General features: G+C 45.2%; 1 protein-coding gene across 1 annotated transcript in view; it reads left to right on the top strand.

Moving 5' to 3' along the window:
- LOC309562812 (N-acetyllactosaminide beta-1,3-N-acetylglucosaminyltransferase 3-like) overlaps positions 1-19,828 on the top strand; it is a 49,380-nt gene extending 29,552 nt beyond the window's left edge. Inside the window, exon 2 of the mRNA XM_082267120.1 lies at positions 18,460-19,828. Coding sequence (XP_082123246.1) covers positions 18,467-19,606 — 1,140 coding nt within the window. The 5' untranslated portion in view covers positions 18,460-18,466 and the 3' untranslated portion in view covers positions 19,607-19,828. The remainder of the gene's footprint in view (positions 1-18,459) is intronic.
- Positions 19,829-20,225: the final 397 nt, after the last annotated feature.

Raw genomic sequence — 20,225 nt, 5'->3', positions numbered from 1 at the left:
CCACATACACTGTCTGAAAATTCCTTTACCAAGAAGTCTTTTCTGCTCTTTCGATTTTTTTCCCATCACTGTGTTTGAAAATGGACGTCTTTTTTGACCCCACTAACAATTAGAAAATTGAACGAATGTTCTTAGAATTAATACTTTTTTGAAGGAAGACATTGTTTTTGTATGGCCAGCTTAAGTGACAGCAGGGAAATTTTATCAAGCCACCTGCCTATGACAAGGGAGTGTCCTACATAATATATTACAGTTCTGTCTAAGAATCAGCAAAACAAACAAAAAATTTGATAGGAGTCTAACGATATTTGCCAGATTCAGTCTCTAATAGTACATACAGTATATCTCTTCTGTATGTTCTTCTCAGAGTGGATTAGAGATTTTGCTCCCTAACCATATAGTTGGTTATTTAGATTTACCACTGCATATAGATTTTTAAGAATAAAGGCCTTTTTTTTTTTTTTTTTTTTCTTTTTTACCTTCCCAAAGAAAAATATCCTACTCTTCATAATCGCCTTATTCATGTCATCCGTTTTCGGCAGCACCTATATTTGTGAGCAAATATCTTCAAGGATTGAAGCACATGAAGGGTAAATTTTAGAACCAAAATATCTGATGAGCACCTTGAGAATTATTTCTACATCTGTCAAACTAGATATTGATCTGTTAGATTACCGAAAACCATGTCGAAAATCGCACCGGTTTTATGTCTGCTCCCCCCCTCCCCTATTTTTTTTTTCCTTTTTTTTTTTTTTTTATTTTTTTTTTTTATAAAATATAAATTGTATTACTCAGGCACATTATCTACTGTATATCCGTGATCGTTATCTTGTGATCTGACTGACCTTTTTCTGCTCTTCAACTATCCTTATTGTTAGTCTATTTTATGTGCGTCCCGAGACAATTTGTCTTCCAATGTGGCCCAGAAAGGTAAAAAGGTTGGAGCTTTAGAACATAAGTGTAGCACCCTCTAGTGTGCTAGTAGTGAAGTATAGGCAAATTTATTTGCCTCATGGTAATGTGAATCTGGATCAGGGTTTATTGCGGGCCAGGCTGAATTACCTATACAGGCAGGGATCTGGTGCCTCCCCCTGATTCTGGAAGTTTGGAAAAACTTCTCGAAGTTAGTGAGTGGACAGGGGCCAGAAGGGTTGATCTGCATACTTAAGGAAACCTAGCCAATCCCCAGATGTACTGGCCTGGCAGGGTGGCTAGGCCAGCCCTTAAATATGGGTGGCGACATGCTAGCAGGGGAGTCGGGTGGAAGAAGTAGTGAGGAGGCTGTTGGTGACCTAAGAGGGGTCTCCTAGGTCTAGGGGAGACCCTAGCCCCAGGCTGGGCTCAGGAGGATCCATTTAGGAGAGCGGTTTGATTTGGAATCTTTCCTGAGAGCAGTGGGAGCTAGGAGGACAAAGGGAGTAGATCCGCACACCCAGAGATTTTTAAGGGGAGAGACTGCCACATGTAGCAAGCTTTCTAAAGGACAGCGTTGTGCTTCACTTTTATCCTTGCCCTGGGAGATCTTCAGAGCAGCTGATGGGCTAGTAGTGCCTGCAAGCAAGTGTAGCTGGGAGCAGCTCTACACGAGAGGATACACTACTGCATGCATTTTGCCTTCTCTTTGTGCTATGTCCAAGAGGGACTGAACACCTAGTCTGTAATGAGCCTTTGCTATTAATCTACTAAGGGTTGTTTGAGGAAAGGAAGAAAGCAGTTTAGGATCTTTGTGTACAGAAGAGGATCCATCCAAGTTGGTACCCCTAAAAAAACCTAAACCAAGCCAATGGTCTGACTTCTTGTGTCTGGATGAAAGTGGAGAATGTGTGTTACCTGGCTGTGCAGGAGTAGGGGGGCCAGTCACCAGCAGCCATTATGGGGGTAGTGCTACAAAAGGAATTTGCTACAAAATTTGTTAAAATCTCTACAACATGATGACATTGATCACTGTGAGGGGATTGTTGGTGTGTGTGGGGTGTTTTTTTTTTTTTTTTTTTTTTTTTTTTTTCACCCTCAAGGTAGAATTATTCTTCAATTCGGAGTTCCACCCAAAAGCGGAACTTCTGCTTTAAATACTCCTTTGGCATGTCCTTTTTTTGGGGGGGGGGGGGGGAAACCTAGATTTAACAGGTGCCCGCTCCCAATTCCTATCGGCCACCTAGGCGGCTTGAGGGGAAGTTCTCACCCCTTCTCTCCCTGCAATCTTCTGGGACACGTCATAGGTTCCAGAAGATTGCATGGCTATTCACTATGCGCAGCGCGACTCGGGCATGCTCATTGCGCACCCAGCTGTGAGGCCACAAGCTGCCACAGCCGGGTGCCCACACTAGAGATGCCGGCGTTGCCAAGAGGAGAGGAGTGAGGCTTTGGACGGCCACATCTCTGGATTCTGGAACAGGTGAGTGTGGGTTTTTATTAAGTCAGCAGATACTTTTTGTAGCTTCTGACTTTTTTAATAAACTCAAAAACGAGTGGAACTCCACTTTAGCTACCTCTTGGCCTGCCTTGGCTCACCATATGGGAGCATGACATCAACTTGGTCACCCACTTCAGTAGATTTTCTGCTTCAAACCCTATCTGATCTGATATCACTACTCTATTTTTCCAGGAAGTGAAAATTCAGCAGATATTGGTTTAAAATATACAGTTTCCAGGAACCAAAATGTGACAGGTCTAATGTATGTATGAACACATTCTTTCTTAATGAATGTCTTTCAGCCATCTAACAGATTCAAACTTGCCCTAAAAGTTTGTGCTAAAAATGAAAGCCATTTTGCTACTTCTACCAAACACGACATGGGTTTTTTTAATCCATTTTAATAAACACCATGCCTCAGCTGCTATTTATTCAATCATGTGAGTGGCCTCAGCTTTGTCCATATTATTATTTTACGTATTTGTGCTTGGTCTACAGAGGGCAAAAAAAATATGTATTCTCCTTTGTTTGCTTACAGTTTATTGTTACTGAATGTTATCTAATCAGAAAAGTCTGAAGTCTGAAAGGTTGTACAACTTGCAGTCAATAATCTGAGGTTTGACAGAAGCCAAGGAAAGCTGAAGCTGTCAAAACATGTTGCGCTTTCGCTCTGGGCCTCCCATAGTATGCGCTTTCCTAAATGGAACCAATCTGTTCCAAACTCTGTATTCGATTCTTTGAAAGAATCTAGTAACCCTTTTTGCCTGCTCTGTTAACGCCTAAAGTTATTTGCTTGTGGAATAATCCGGTAGCTCTGGACATAGAATACGCTAGCACTCTCCCTTTTTGGTCTTGGTTGCCAGGCATAAGCAATTTAAACAAATACTTTGCAGATAACGCGTATCGATACTTTGCGGTGTGATTTGCGCCAATACAAAATGGGCGCAAAGCGCTCTGCAAAGAATCGCATGCAATTTGTACAAATGCGTTCAACTCGTGTCTGAATTGCATGCGATTTCTTCCCCCCCCCCACTGTTCGTGTGTGTGTAATATTTTTATATATATATATATATATAATATATATATATTTTGTGTGTGTATATGGATAGAGCTAGAGATGCACCATCTAGTGGGCAGTTGTTTTGAAAAATGTTCTAGTTTTACATTGGGTACTTAACTGGTTAAATGCAAAATCTGCTCCCAGTCCAATGATAGAAAATCTTGGACGCTGGAGGTGCTCATAGGGTTGGAGGAGAAGTTCCAGGACCCCTGCGAGTATAGGGCAGAAGTGATGTCAGCTTTAGGGCGGACTGCTTCTACCTCTCCTCCAGCCCTGTGAGCACCTCCAGCAGCTGTGATTTGTTATCGGCAGGACCGGGACACTATGCAGATCTTGCATTTGACCAGGTAAGTACCTAATGTGAGCTATAACCTTTTTAACCACTTGCTGACTGCCCGCCGCAGATATACTGTGGCAGGCTGGCTCGGCTGCGTGAATCGCCGTACCTGTATTTCATTAGGAAGTGGGAAAGCCCATCCACAGGGCCGGCGGCCGCAATTACCCTTGGGCACCCGCGATCGCTCCCCGCTGAGAGAACGACAGTCTGCTGTTTGTAAACACAGCAGACCGTTGTTGTCTCTGGAATGTTCAGAGCGCCTGTGATCCTCCTATATAGTTTCACAGGTCTCTGTGTTGATTCCACAAGTCCCTCCCCCATACAGTTAGAAAACACTCCCCTAAGCTCACACGTAACCCTTTGATCACCCATGGGTTAACCCCTTCCCTGCCAGTGTCATTACAGTAACCGTGCATATTTTTAGCTCTAATTTACTGTAGTAATGTCACTGATCTCCCCCCCCCCCCCCAAAAAGTGTCAAATGTCAGCTAGGGGTCCGATCTGTCCGCCACAATGTCGCAGTCCTGCTAAAAATCGCAGATCGCTGCCATTACTAGTTTAAAAAAAAAAAAAAATTTAATAAATGACATCTATCCACTAGCTTGTAGACGCAATAACTTTTGTGCAAACCAATCAAAATATGCTTATTGGGTTTTTTTTTTTTATCCAAAAAATATGTAGCGGAATACACATTTGGCCTAAAAGGATGAAAAAATTTTAATTTTTGGAATGTTCTATAGCAGAAAGTGAAAAATATATATTTTTTTCACAATTGTCACTTTTTTTTTATTTTTTTTTGTTTATAGCGCGCAAATGTGATCAAATACCACCAAAAGCAAGCTCTATTTGTGGGAAAAAAAGAAAATCCTCATCTTTATTTGCAGAATCGCAAAAAAATGGCCTGGTCATTAAGGGGGCAAATCCTTGTGGTTAATAAACTGCCCACGAGATGATGATTCCCTTTTTTTATAGACAGACACACACACGTACGTACACGTGGTGGGGAAATAGCAAGTGATTTGGGCAGGATTTGCACGTCATTCTTGTTCAAATTGCATGCAACTCTTTAAAGTGCAATCGCGCCCATTTATTTTGTATTCACGCAAATCGTACCTCAGTGTATCGGCACACGTTATCGAATACGTGACCAAAAGTATTGATTTTTAAATTGCTTGGGCCTCTCAACCAAGACCAAAAAGGAGAGTTCTGGCATATTCTATGTTGGAGCTACAAGATTATTCCACAAGCAAAGGATTGGAGGTGTTTAACAGAGCTGGCAAAAGTGTTACTAGATTCTTTCAAATATGAACAACTGCATTTAGAGCTTGGAACAGATTGGTTGTATTTTAGGAATGGGCACTCTGCTCCAAATTCTGTTTTTCTATCTTGGTCCGATGATAGAAAATCTTGGCCGCAGGAGGTGCTCACAGGGCTGGAGGAGAAGATCCGGGACCCCTGTGGGTATAGGACATAAGTGGTGTCAGCTTGGGGGTGAACCACCACTACATCTCCGCCAGCCCTGTGGGCACCTCCTGCTGCTGTGATTTGCGATCTTTGGCGGGGACACTATGCAGATTTCAGCAGATATGTACTTAAAGCGGTTGTAAACCCTATAAAAAAAAAAAAAAAACCTGCAAGACAAAGGCATAATGAGCTAGTATGCATCGCATACTAGCCCATTATGTTTAACTTACCTTAAAACGAAGCCCTGACACGGACCCCCGGACATCGATGCGGGCGCTGCCATGATCCCTCGTCGTCTCTTCCGGGTTCGGCGACTCCGGTGCGCTGATTGGCCGGAAGAGACGGCTCCAGCGCGCTGATTGGCCGGAGCCGCGATGACGTCACTCCCGCGCATGCGCGCGGGAGTGATTTTTCCGGCAAGCTCCCGGCAAGTTAATTGAAGGTCCCCCCGGACCTTCAGAGCGCATGCGCCGCTCGCGCGAGCGGCTGCATGCACGGTAAATATCTCCTAAACCGTGCCGGTTTAGGAGATATTATTTGTACCTACAGGTAAGCCTTATAGGCTTACCTGTAGGTAAAAGTGTCAAAAAGCAGGATACAACCGCTTTAAAGTATAACTAAAGGCAAAACTTTTTTAGTTTTGCATAGAGTGGAGAGAGATTAGAATGCTAGTCTGCTTCCTTGTTAAGGAGATTCGCCCTCTCGATTTTGTTCTGTTTACCATTATCATTGAAAGTAACATTTTAGAAGGGACTCTTCCAATGGGGCACTAATTCTGGTGACCTGGGGGTCCCCAAAGAATTTCCTTAATTTGAAGGTATTTCTTCTCACTTACTGTTTGGCTATGGGACAGGAACTGAAGGTAAACCTCTGCAATGGGACACAGATGGTGAGGAGAAAAAAAAAAATATCTGACTGGTTTTAACCTTTTCCTTGCTCTATCCCAAAAAAAAAAAAAGTAGCTTTAAATCCACTTTAAAGCAGGGATGTACCGGTATTGGGGCCGAGTACTCATGAAAATGCTCCCGATAACCGAAACTGATAAGGGGCAGTTTATTAAAAAATTTTAACTCACATTAAAGTTGAAATATAGGCAAAACTTTTTATATTTGCTATATTGTAGGGACCACTTATAAATATTAATTGTTCTTAAGCATTACGATGAAAAAATCAGTTCAGTTTAAATTTAAAAACAAGGCCAACCACAGAGAAGAACAATTTTGGTTGGATACTGTATTCCTCTGGCCCACCGGAGAAGGGAGGGTGAACCGTAGCTGCTCTCCTTTGTTTGTTTGTTTTCTCTCATTCCATCCCTGACATTTGCAACCTATGACACTTATTGGGGCATACATACCCTCCATGGGCTACTGGTCTAATGCCAGCTCAAGTAAGTTGTGTATATGCCATTTATTTGTTGTTTGGTTTTTGCTCCTGTCTTCGCTTCTTTTTATATACATGTACGCCAGTGATGGCCTTCTCAGCTTATTGAATGTTTGTTTTTTTGGTGTTTTTTTTTTTTTTTTTTTCTTGTACTAAACTTGGCTCTTTTTTTTTTTTTTTTTTTTTTTTTTTTTTCTGAAAACCTTATGTAGCACTGCCCCCTAGAGGACTTCTGAAAATTATGCTTTCTGGGTTCCCCTGGGTTACCCTTAGCAACTGACAGCAGATAACCGCATTAAAAGTTCTTGGCTCAGTCAATAATCAATCCAGGGGATGTTGTTTTTTTTTTTTTTTTTTTTTTTTTTTTTTTTTTTCTTTTATTAAGAACTTGGATAGGAGAAGGGATGAGTGGGATACTCCAACTATTAACTATTCACAGTCTGAAGGACAGCTTACTGTAGAATGCGGCAAAGCAGCTGCTTCACTTTGCCACTAAATGAAGGTACTCCTAAATGTTCCTGTGTAAATATTCTCTTCAGGGTTCTGAAACTGGCACCCCCTTTTCTCCCAATGCCTGTGTGCTGACACCTGTCTGCTGACCCTAGCTTCTGGAGTGGTCCCCTTCCTGGCAGACCCCAGGGCAAGTTCCTCTGTACTCACGGGCACTGTTTTTCCAGAGTCACCGTTGCCTCCAAACTCCACTTGTCAGCATCCACTGGACCTCTGGGTTTAGCAACACCTTCAGGTTCACCCGGCTGACTGCCTGTGACCACCTTTCACAACTGCAGAAGGAGAGACAGCCGTACCTTCCTTTTGGGACTTGGCTTCCTGCCCAAAGACCCCCTGCCACATGTGCCCTTGGCTTTTATAGCGTATCCCAGGATGCACCACTGTTAGTGCCAACACACTGGGACAGCAACAAAAGCCTGCGTGTCATTGGCTGGATTTCCTCCACTGTCCAACAGGCCTCCCTATTGGATACAGTGGGGACACTCCCTCAGACCAGATGAATCACACATGGACACATGCAGCAGGCATAACTAATAATCAGGCTTCCCTGATAAGCAGACAGAGCAAACTATATATCACCTGCCTAGCACCTATCTAGGAGGGGGCTCATTTTTGGTGGGGGTGGATGTAGCAATGTCCCATTGGCTCTGGGGCAGCCGCCCCCTACAAAAATTCCTATCAGAAAAATCCACGGAGTATCCCACAAACTTGGAGAGGGGGAAAAGCGAATGAACAAATTTACATGAAATGGGTTGCATGAAGACCTCCTCATCCAACGTCCCTAGCTATGAGATCCAGTAGGTACTCCATCCATCAGTCTTGACCCGGTGCTCAGCATCACTCTTCCAAGGCAACCCTAAACCCTGCCACTGACTACCTACTACTGGTCACGCCCGCCCCCAAGACCAGGAAGGCATGAACTGTCCAGAAACTGGTGCTTGTAGTGTCCTCTTGACTGGCAACACTCAACACCCAGTTTTGCTCCGACAGGAACTTTGTTGCCAATGCCCAAGCAACCCATCAGTCCCGTAGGAGTTAGCAGTTTCTTCAGGGTCCCCTGGCACTAGGGAACCCCCCACCAAAAGATTCTCGGGTTGCTGCCCACTTCTTCCAAGCAGCCACTCAGAGTCCTGTCACTGGCTCATTGGCCTAAGGTAGTTCTCATAGAACTCTTTACAATTTGTAATCCATGATCCTGGCCCGATGGCCCAAGGAATCTCTTGAACAGCACATTGCGGTTCTTTCCTCCTGGAAAATTAGAGGGTCGCCCTTTAGAAGTGAGGCCACTAGCCAGTGGTGTCTTGTAGCTTCCTCCCAAAGACACCCTGTCACATGTGCCCTTTGCTTTTATAACCTAACCCAGGATGCACCACGGTTTGTGCCAACCCACCGGGATAGTTACAAAAGCCAGTGTGTTACTGGCTGGGTTTCCTCCACTGTCCAACAGGTTCCCCTATTTGATACAGTGGGGACATTCCCTCAGGCCATATGAATCACACATGGACACATGCAACAGGCAAAACTAACAACCAGGCTCCCCTGATAAGCAGATGGAGCAGACCATGCTTTACCTGCTACTCTCCTGCCTAGCACCTATCTAGGAGGGTGCTAATATATAAATATATATAAATATAATGTGTTGAAGAGGGGAATACTATCCTGGTGTCATGCATGTTTCTATGACTGTTGGTGCAACTTGTTGCTCCCCTGATTTCTTGGGCTTAGGAGGCCCAATGTGAAATTCCCCAGCGGCATTTAATACAAGGATGCCTAAAATATTTTTGAGGAAATGAAAGGTCCACACTTCCTAAGGACCCCCATTTTACCTGAGACTCAGTAAACTGTTACAAAAAAAAGTCCCCCCCCCCCCTTTTTTTTTATATCGCATTGCTGAGTACCCCAAATACAATGAGACTATATTTTTTTCTAGACTGTGCTGACTCCAGTGGTTTATATAATGGCAGGGAGGATGTACAGGTAACCCAAGTGTTTAGTTATAGGGATGATCTTTGTGATCCCTATTCTTTTTATATGTCCAATATATTACTAAACTGATTTGTTTTATGATTGCACTGTGTTGATTGATCTCTCATTTTATGATTTATAATTGCAACTGTAAAAAGAATACCTGTTTTTAGATTGTGAAGGCTCAAATTTTAGTTTTTTTTTTTTTTTTTTTTCTTATTATTTCTATTTTGTTTTTTTTTTTTATCATTTCTAAGTATTTGGCCTCATGCACATGGATGGTGGGAGGCTGAAAATATGCTTGGTGTAAAATTCACCATAAAATATGGTTCATACATGCAAGATGTATTTGTCAAATATAGATGTTTTACATGCAAAAACTTTGTAGAAGCATGTGCAGGTAGACACAGAAGCAACCTTTTACAAGACTACAGCTGTGCTCAGCATGAGGAAATCACCCCAAAATGTAAACCCAGCATATTTTCTGCCTCTCACTGTCCGCATGAATAAGGTCTATGTATGGGATTCTTTTACATAGTTCTAAAGTAAAAGATTACTTTACCTAGAGTGTCGGCAAAGTAAAAAAGAATATCAGATTTTCATTCTCCAAGTTCCCTCAATAAGTTCCCCCCCCCCCCCCCCACCTTGTACTGGTAATTGATCTACACTATTTACGGTGCAGGACTGGGCGACGGACTGGATATTTTAGATCCTTATGGTCTTCCCAGTCATGCTAGTGAGCATGACCTAACCTTGGCTCCGTGCTAGGTTGGCCGCGACATAGCCCCACTGAACGGGGGCTTGCCGGCGAGTTAAGGACGCATAGCACTGGTTACAACCTGTGTCGCAGTGTGCCTTTGGCCTGCAGCACCCCCATTCCAAGATGGTGCAGTGGTCTGCCTGGAGTGGTGCCCGCCTGCTTTCATGGTGTGGTAAGTAGTGTCATCCCCCCCCCCTCTCCCTTGGTGTTCTTTTGGGGTGAACGTGGGCCTCTCCCTGGGATGGTAGGACCCCCGAGTTCCCCTCCATCCTCCGCTACTCTAAAAAGTCACGGTGGGTCTTTTGGCCTCCAACCCACCACCACCCTCACCCTCCCCCCCTCCCTCCCTGGGCGAGGTAGGAGCTGGATTTGTCACATGCTCCAGAAGGGTGGTTCGATGTGGTTTTTGCTGACCGGGTTGTACAACAGGGGGTTTTTGAGCGGGTTCCCTGCCTCCTGGGGGTTAGTGACTGGGATGTCCTTTGGGCTCCCTGCGTCGGTTGTTGGTTTTGGGGAGCGGATGTTTTTATCATCTGAGGGTACGGCCTCACGCCTTATCAGGCCAAAAATTTAGGCCGCGGCTTTGCGGCCTACTCGCGCCTGACTGACTAAGCTGTCTGAGCGACTGACCAAGCTGACAGAGCTGCCGACGGGCTCACACGGCTGGATTGGGCTAAAAAGTTTAGGCCACGGCTTTGCGGCCTTCTCATGGCTGACGGACTGAGCTGTCCGAGATGCTAACCAAGCGGATAGAGCTGATGACGGGCATCTGCCTTGCCCCCCTGCCGTGGGTGGTCAGCTCCACTGGGGCTCACGGCTGGGCGCCCTAAAAAATGTAGGCCGTGGCTGTCGGCCTCTTTTGGGCACCGCCGTTGAGAGGCAGCCTCAGCGAGTTTAGCTGAAGCCCCCAACTCTCTCCCTGGGAATCTACCGGACTGTGGCAGTTGTGGCTGGGCCTCCACTGAAATTTGAGGCAGTGACCTGTTGGGCCATATGGTCAGCCTGGCGCCTCTTAAACCGGGTGGCGCTGTGGGGGTGCTTCATTTTTAGTGAAGTGTAGTAGCCATTATTGTGTGGGTACTCTGCCTGTGCATCTGCATCACGGCGGTTCCCCCCTCAAGGGGGCTATGTCCTATTATGTCCTCTATGGAGGGCGACCCTTTTGCTTTTTTGCAGGGTCTAATGGGTGGTCCTTTTTGGACTTTTGGCCGGCGTCTCCTTGCGTTACTGAGGTCGACGGCCTCCCCTGCTTTTTACGTGTTCAGGGTGAGCTTAGTATTTAGCGACCCTACTGAGTCTGCGTCCACGCACTTCCGAGTGCTCTGACACTGTGGATGATTCCTCCTTTACTGCATTTGCACATGAAAAGGTGCTTGTGGATGCACTGATTGTACCGGTGTGGGAAACTTTAAACATGGGGGATGCTGCTGTGTCAGATGCGCCAGTTCCCTTGGGGCCTGCAGATCCTCTAAAGCGGCAAAGGTATTCTCTTTTTCCCGCCTACTGTCAGAAGTCTCTGTTGTGTACATGGACAGTCCCACCTGTGGTGGACTCTCTGCTCCAGGTTGAATAAATCCACCCTAATTCTGGTGGAGGAGTCTCCGGTTTATAAAGATCCTTGTGACAGGAGAGACTTTGGTCCACCACATGTTTACTGTGCCAGAACAAGGATTTTACGGTAAGACAAAAATCCAGTACCTTCGTTCATTGACGGACACGGCTCCATATCTTCTTGATCCTTGGGATTTCCCAAAGCAGTGTTGACATGAAGGGTGGGAAGAACACAGCATAAACTTCCCAAAGGCTAAACGTAGCCAACCAGGTAAAACAGGAACTAAACCAGTTTTTCATCCAAAATTCTACAAACAAAACCCCATAATGATAATGTGAAAGAAGTTCGTTTTTTATTTTTGATAAATTTGCAAAGATTTCAAAACAAAGAAAATCCCATGTACATAAGTATTCACAGCCTTTGCTCAATACTTTGTTGAAGCACCTTTAGCACTGATTACAGCCTCAAGTCTTTTTGAGTATGATGCTACAAGCTTGACACACCTATTTTTAGGCAGTTTCTTCCCTTCCTTGCAGTACCTCTCAAGCTTCATCAGGTTGGATGGGGAGTGTCGTGTTCTTTGTCTTGGCTGTGTGCTTATGGTCATGGTCATTGTCCTGTTGGAAGATGAACCTTCACCCCAGTCTGCGATCCAGAACACTCTGGAGCAGGAGCAGGTTTTCATCAAGGTCTGTACATTGCTGCATTCATCTTTTCCTTGATTCTTACTAGTCTCCCAGTTCCCGCTCCTGAAAAACATCCCCACAGCATGATGCTGCCACTACCATGCTTCACTGTAGGGATGTTATTGGCCCAGTAATGAGTGGTACCTGGTTTCCTCCAGGCATGATGCTTGTAATTCAGGCTAAGGAGTTCAATCATTGTTTCATCAGACCAGAGAATTTTGTTTCTCATGGTCGGAGAGTCCTTCAGATGCCTTCTGGCAAACTCAAGGCGGGCTTGTCCTGTGCCTTTTTTTACTCAGGAGTGGCTTTCATCTGGCCACTCTACCATACAGGCATGATTGGGGGAGTGCTGCAGATATGGTTCTTCTTCTGGTAGGTTCTCCTTTCTCTACAGAGAAATGCTGGAGCTCTGCCCTTCTCCCCCAATCGCTCAGTTTGGCTGGGCAGCCTATTCTAGGAAGAGTCCTGATGGTTTCAAACGTCTTCCATTTACGGATGATGGAGGCCACTGTGCTCATTGGGAAATTGTTCTGTACCCTTCCCCAGATCTGTGCCTTGGTACAATCCTGTCGGAGGTCTAGAGGCAATTCCTTGGACTTCTTGCTTAGTTTGTGCTATGACATGTACTGTTAACTGTGGGACCTTGTATAGACAGGTGTGTGCCTTTCCAAATCATGTCCAATCAACTGAATTTACCACAGGTGGGCTCCAATCAAGTTGTGGAAACCGGATGCACCCAAGCTCAATTTTGAGTGTCATGGCAAAGGCTGTGAATACTTATGTACATGTGATTTTTTATTTTTTTTTAAATTTTGCAAAAAATTTCAAACAAACTTCTTTTACTTGTCATTATGGGGTATTGTTTGTAGAATTTTAAGGAAAATAATGAATGTAATCTATTTTGTAATACGGCTTTAACATTACAAAAAGTCCATCTAGTTCAACCAATAGAAGGGGGGTAGGGGACCTCTCTATCGTATCTTTATCGTATCTATCCTATCACACCCCTCCCATTTTTGTAAATATTTTAGTCTATCTTTTCATGTGACAACACTAAAGAAATTACATTTTGCTACAATGTAAAGTAGTGAGTGTACAGCTTTTATAGTGTAAATTTGCTGTCCCTTCAAAATAACTCAACAGACAGCCATTTATTGTCTAAACCGTCGCCAACAAAAGTGAGTACACCCCTAAGTGAACATGTCCAAAGTGTCAATATTTTTTTTGGCCACCATTATTTTCCAGCACTGCCTTAACCCTCTTGGGCATGGACTTCACCAGAACTTCACAGGTTGCAACTGGAGTCCTCTTCCACTCCTCCCTGATGACATCACAGAGCTGGTGGATGTTGGAGACCTTTCGCTCCTCCACCTTCCGTTTTGATGATGCTCCACAGATGCTCAATAGGGTTTAGGTCTGATGCCCCACAGATGCTCAATAGGGTTTAGGTCTGGAGACATGCTTGGCCCGTCCATCACCTTTACCCTCAGCTTCTTTAGCAAGGCAGTGGTTGTCTTGGAGGTGTGTTTGGGGTCGTTATCATGCTGGAATACTGCCCTGCAGCCCAGTCTCTGAAGGGAGGGGGATGATGGTCTGCTTCAGTATGTCACAGTACATGTTGGCATTCATGGTTCCCTCAAATTGTAGCTCCCCAGTGCTGGCATCACTCATGCAACCCCAGACCATGACACTCCCAACACCATGCTTGACTGTAGGCAGACAGACTTGTCTTTGTACTCCTCACCTGGTTTGCCGCCACACACACACACACACACACACACTTGACACCATCTGAACCAAATAAATGTATCTTGGTCTCATCAGGCCACAGGACATGGTTCCAGTTATCCATGTCCTTAGCCTGCTTGTCTTCAGCAAACTGTTTGCGGGCTTTCTTGTGCATCATATTTAGAAGAGGCTTCTTTCTAGGATGGCTGACATGCAGACCAATTTGATGCAGTGTGCAGCATATGGTCTGAGCACTTATAGGCTGACCCCCCCCCCCACCCCTTCAACCTCTGCAGCAATGCTGGCATCACTCATACATCTATTTTCCAAAGACAACCTTTGGATATGATGCTGAGCATGTGCACTTAACTTCTTTGGTCGACCATGGCGAGGCCTGTTCTGAGTGGAACCTGTCCTGTTAAACCGCTGTATGATGTTGGCCACCTTGCTGCAGCTCAGTTTCAGGGTCTTGGCAATCTTCTTATAGCCTAGGCAAAGAATGGGCAAACTACGGCCCGCGGGCCGTATATGGCCCGGCGGACCTTTTAATCCGGTCCGCGGAGAGCTAGCTAATATATTCATTTACGGTGGCGGTGGGTCCTAGGCTTTAGCAAAGGGTGGACCCGGGGCGCAGAGCAGTGTGCCCCGAGCCCACCCATTGTGTGACAATAGCGAATTAAAATTCGCTATTGTCACATGGATCCTCCTCCTGGCCAATCAGGAAGCAGGTCTAATACCCGCTTCCTGATTGGCCGCAAGGCAAACCCCATGCCATTGGCCGAGGAGGAGGCGGGAGGACTCGGAGAGGCCGGGGGACTGAGGACAAGCCGCTGCTGCAGGTAAGTGCACTGGTCTCAGGGGGGGGGGGCACACTGCATTGAAGGGGGCACGCACGCTGGTCTCTGCATTGAAGGGGGCACGCACGCTGGTCTCTGCATTGAAGGGGGCACGCACGCTTTTTCCATAGAAGAGAACCACTATCAGTTTGTGGCGTTACCTTTCGGTTTCGCCACGGCTCCTCGGGTCTTCACGAAGGTGTTGGCCCCAATGTTGGCACTACTGCGCCAAAGAGGCATATCGATTCTAGGTTACCTAGACGATCTCCTGCTTCATGCAGAGTCTCCTCAGACCCTGCTACAAAACATAGAAATTACTATAATTTCTTTACAGGAATTCGGGTGGCTGGTGAACCAGCAAAAGTCATTTCTGGTTCCCACCCAGAGGCTCGAATATCTGGGTCTAATTCTAGACACAGTCAGGACAAGAGTTTTCCTTCCGGTAGGGAAACTCCGAAAGATTCAATCAGCAGTCCAGTTGTTACTATCCAACAGCTGGTCTTCCCTTCGGACTTGCATAGGGTTCTGGGGTTGATGGTGGCTTCCTTCGAAGCAGTCCCATTTGCCCAGTCCCATACCCGAATTCTTCAGCAAGAGATTCTTCTCAGATGGAATCGGAATCCGGAGTCCCTGGACTATCGGATCCAATTGAGCAAACAGACCAGAGAGTCTCTGGTCTGGTGGCTTCGGTCTCCGATGCTCAGCCAGGGAAAGTCATTTCTGCCAATATATTGGACGATAGTGACCATGGATGCCAGCCTATCCGGATGGGGAGGAATTCTCGGTCAGTTATCCGTTCAGGGACTTTGGTCCCCGGAAGAATCCAGGTTACCGATAAATGTATTGGAACTGAGAGCGATCAGACTTTGTCTGATTCACTGGACCGAGCAGCTCCAGGGCAGCCCGGTTCGGATCCAGTTGGACAACGCCACGGCCGTGGCTTATGTCAATCACCAGGGGGGCACCAAGAGTGTCCGAGCGGCCAAAGAAGTGGCTTGCATTCTTCGCTGGGCGGAACGATTTGTTCCAGCTATCTCTGCGGTGTTCATTCCGGGGGTGGAAAATTGGCAGGCAGATTATCTCAGCCGTCAGACTCCGGATCAGGGGGAATGGTCCCTCCATCCAGAAGTTTTCCACCAGTTGTGCCTACGTTGGGGCACCCCGGATGTGGATCTGTTGGCATCACGATTCAACAGAAAAGTACAGAGATTCGTGGCTCGTTCCCGCGATCCTCTAGCAGAGACCGCAGACGCACTGGTCACCCCGTGGGGGCAATACCAGCTAATGTATGCCTTCCCTCCTCTTGGGTTACTGCCAAGACTTCTTCGCAGGATAGAGGAGGAAGGAATTCCAGTAATCCTGGCAGCTCCGGACTGGCCTCGTCGAGCTTGATACGCCGACTTGGTCAGACTGGTGGCGGACGTCCCGTGGAGACTTCCTCTCAGGGAGGATCTACTGTCTCAGGGACCGATCTTCCATCCTGCTTTACGATCGCTGGTTTTAAACGGCCTGGTTATTGAGACCCAGGTGCTGAAGGACAAGGGATTGTCAGCTTCAGTTATTCCTACTCTAGTTAAAACAAGGAAAGCGACTTCCAGAAAGATTATCGTACATGGAAGTCTTATATTGTGTGGTGTGAATCCCTTGGGTTCCATCTACATCTTTATTCGGTAGCCCGAATATTGGCTTTTCTGCAACAGGGAGTTGAGCAGAAGCTGGCCTTGAGTGTTATCAAGGGTCTGGTTTCAGCATTTGCTATCTTCTTTCAGAAGCCTTTATCTACTCATTCCTTGGTGCGGAATTTCATCCAGGGGGTGCGACACCTGGCTCCGCCAGTGCACGCGCCGTTACCATCCTGGGATCTTAATTTGGTGCTGTCGGTTCTTCAGACACCTCCCTTTGAAAATATCAGGGAGATTCCCTTGCTTACTTTATCCCAGAAGGTGGTCTTCTTGGTGGCTATCACTTCTGCACGCAGGGTGTCAGAACTGGCTGCATTATCCTGTTGTTCCCCAGATCTGGTGGTTCATAGGGATAAGGTTGTTCTTCATCCGAATCCATCCTTCCTTCCTAAGGTGGTTTCAAAGTTTCATTGAATGAGGACAGTGTATTGTCCTTCCTATGGCCTTAGCCCAATCATCCTCGAGAATTTGCATGGCATTCCTTGGATGTAGTTCGGGCGATCAGGATATATTTGAATACTACGGATTCAATTTGTAAGACGGATTCACAGTTTGTGATCACGGATGGCCCTAAGAAGGGGTTGCCTGTTCTGCTGCGACCATCTTTAGATGGATCAGACAGACGGTGGTATAGGCTTATTTTATCTAAGGGTCGGTATCCCCCGTTCCCTGTTAAGGCGCATTCTACTCGGGCGCTTAGAGTTTCCTGGACCCTCCGCCATCAGGCGTCAGTGGTTCAGGTTTTCAAGGCGACTGTTTAGTCGTCGGTTCATACCTTTACAATATTGTATAAGGTTTATGTGATGGCATCGTCGGATGCCTCTTCTGGCCGCAAGGTTCCTGCAGGCCACTGTTTGAGGAGACTGTTGGTCTACCTCGAGGATTTGTGGGGTAGGTCTCATCTGTTTACTCGATGAGTCCTTTAATACTTCTGGTTGGCTCCGGTTGGGCCTTCTAGTTTGGATTTTGATTTCGGTCAATCCCACCCCTCATTTGTGGCACTGCTACTGGATGTCCCAGTTCTTGTGAATCAAGAAGACTACGTCTGTCAATGAGCGACAGAGAAAATCGGATTTTTGTAAGATCTTACCGTAAAATCCTTTTCTCTTAAGCTTATTGACAGACGTAGTACCCGCCCCTCTATCATTGAGTTGGGTTGGGTTAAATTCTCTGTTGCTGCTTTGGGACAGAACTGATTCTCTGTAGCAGACAGGAAGAGGATATACCCTCTGGGACTGCCCCTAGGGTGGAGCCAGAACGTTTTTTCTTTCTGCCTAGTCCTACTCCTGTAGAGGGCAGCATAACCCAGTTCTTGTGAATCAAGAAGACTACGTCTGTCAATGAGCTTAAGAGAAAAGAATTTTATGGTAAGATCTTACAAAAATCCGATTTTTCCACTTATTTCGCAAAGCCACAGGTTTTTAGTGTTCACCATTTCAACCTTCTAGCTGCCAGCACCCTAACAACCAATGACCTCATTGGCTGATGAGGAGGCTGGGTGCCTGCACAGCATCTTTGTTTGCCCCTCCCAGTCCCCTCTCCGTCAGCACTGGGGTCACGTTAGCTGAGTGAGGGAGAAGGTAATGTGATGGGCTTTCAGACTCTTTAATTCTGCAGCACCTATTAAACACTAACATGCAATTTTTCATGAATTCACTCTTCATATGAATATAGATTTAAAAAAACAATTTTAAAGCAGAAATGTACCCATAACCACTTGGTAAAATGTTTTTTAGTAGAGAAAATGCATTCCACTAAGCTACCAAATTTGGTGTGGGCTGTAAGTTGCCTCCAACATTGCTCCTGTTTCTCCTTGTCAGAGTCTGCCATTTTGCTGATGCGCAGAACCCCCTGAGCAGCAGTAAATTTGTAGACTGTCAGCAGATTTTAAACAGTATAGGCATGTATTTTTAATGTTTTTCATAGCTATACCTGAAAAAGGGACTTGCAGAAGGGACCAGCATGAAGTGATCTAGCAGGAGTTCATTTTCTGACTTTAAGTTCAACTTTAATAAATATTGCATTGTATTTGTTGTGAAAAATAGACTTTATTTTCATACTTTTTTTTTTTTTTTTTTTCTTACAGAGCCAGCATGAGGCGGTCAATTTTGAAAGTGGAAAGCATACTACTGCTGTGCGTGGGGGTTGTTGCTCTCTTGTTCATTATGCAAGAAAGTGAAGATGGAGTAGAAGAAATTGTAGAGCAGCCAGTCCTTGCTCCTCATGTTACTCATGGACCTGCTACACTCCAAAAAATTGAATGGGTCTCTCCCTGTCAGGGGAACTCTTCAGTGGAAAGTATTGAAGGATTTTCCAAACTACCTGAACACATTAAAGACTTTTTGAGATATAGACATTGCAGAAGCTTTCCACAGATCCTTAACGCACCACAGAAGTGCGGTGGAAGAGCTGAATCTAAAGAGGTATTTCTGCTTCTTGCCATAAAGTCCTCCCCTGGGAACTATGAAAGGAGAGCTATCATTCGCCAGACTTGGGGGGAGGAAAACCACTATAAAGGTGCCCAAGTCAGAAGGATTTTTCTATCTGGAACTTCCAAAAATGAGAGGGAAAACAAACATTTGAGGCAACTTCTAGAAATTGAAAGCGAAACCTACGGCGATATTTTACAGTGGAACTTCCATGACACTTTTTTTAACCTGACATTAAAACAGTTCCTTTTCCATCAGTGGTTAGAAGAGAACTGTCCAGAAGCTCATTTTATTTTTAATGGAGATGATGATGTATTTGTTAACACTTTTAATGTCATCACCTATCTACAAGGACTGGAGGCAGATAATCACCTCTTTGTTGGACAGCTGATAGCCAATGTCGGACCTATTCGTGAATCTGGTAGCAAATATTATGTGCCCGTACAGGTAACCAGCTCCAATTCCTACCCAATGTATTGTGGCGGTGGAGGAATTCTTCTATCCAGATTCACTGCTCATGCCATTTACAATAATTCCTTGGAAATTCCCCTATTTCCTATTGATGATGTTTATCTTGGCATGTGTCTGGCAAAGGCTGGCTTAGTTCCAGCCTCTCACATGGCAATGAGGACAGTAGGAGTGCGTGTGCCATCTGACAAATTGGACTCTTTTAACCCATGCTATTATAGAGAACTTCTAATGGTACACCGTTTTGTGCCATATCAGATGCTGGTCATGTGGAGAGCTATACAAGATCCTCATCTCAACTGTGGACAGAAGCTCTCTCTATATATAGGCCAGTAACAGGGATGGACTTGGGAAGATTCTTAAGCCATATACCATTTGACACTTCTAAGAAATATCTTTATCTGTAAGATCCAGAGAAAGGAAAATCAGTATTGCCCATTGAAACCAAAGTAGAAATCTGAATCAACTGTTCATTCTCTCATTATCACTATGACTGAGAAAATGAAAATGTTGCCATGGTTCCCAAAAGTGGGAACCATGGCAACCTTTTCCTTTCCTTCAATTGAGTTACTTTGGTTAAGCACCTGTCTTCAGATTTGTTTATGCTTATCTTTTTGTTAACTTATTCTCAATTTTGTATTAAAGTAATTTAACTTGAGCCATATTTTTGTACATATCTTTCATCTATTTGTTAGTTTGTGTTATTGAAGAGAATATTTAAGTATGCTTTTGGCATGTAACCTACCTATTAGCCCAGAGGATCTTGAGGTAGGACAAGGTAAGTAACCAGCAGGACAGCATTGATTATGGTTTCAGATTAATGTGGTTGTAAATTTCAGCCATGGAATCTGAGCGAAGCACGTATATCTGCAGGGTTTACTACCCAAAGCTCTAAGTGTTGTTTCTCTCTGGTGCTTCGTTCCTCTGTTACCAGCATGAGTCCCTTTTGAGACCT

This window comes from Pelophylax lessonae (genome assembly GCF_965119305.1).
Source record: "Pelophylax lessonae genome assembly, chromosome: 1".
Classification (NCBI taxonomy): Eukaryota; Metazoa; Chordata; class Amphibia; order Anura; family Ranidae; genus Pelophylax; species Pelophylax lessonae.
Note: the sequence above shows the minus strand (reverse complement) of the source record. Positions and strands in the feature narration are given on the sequence as shown.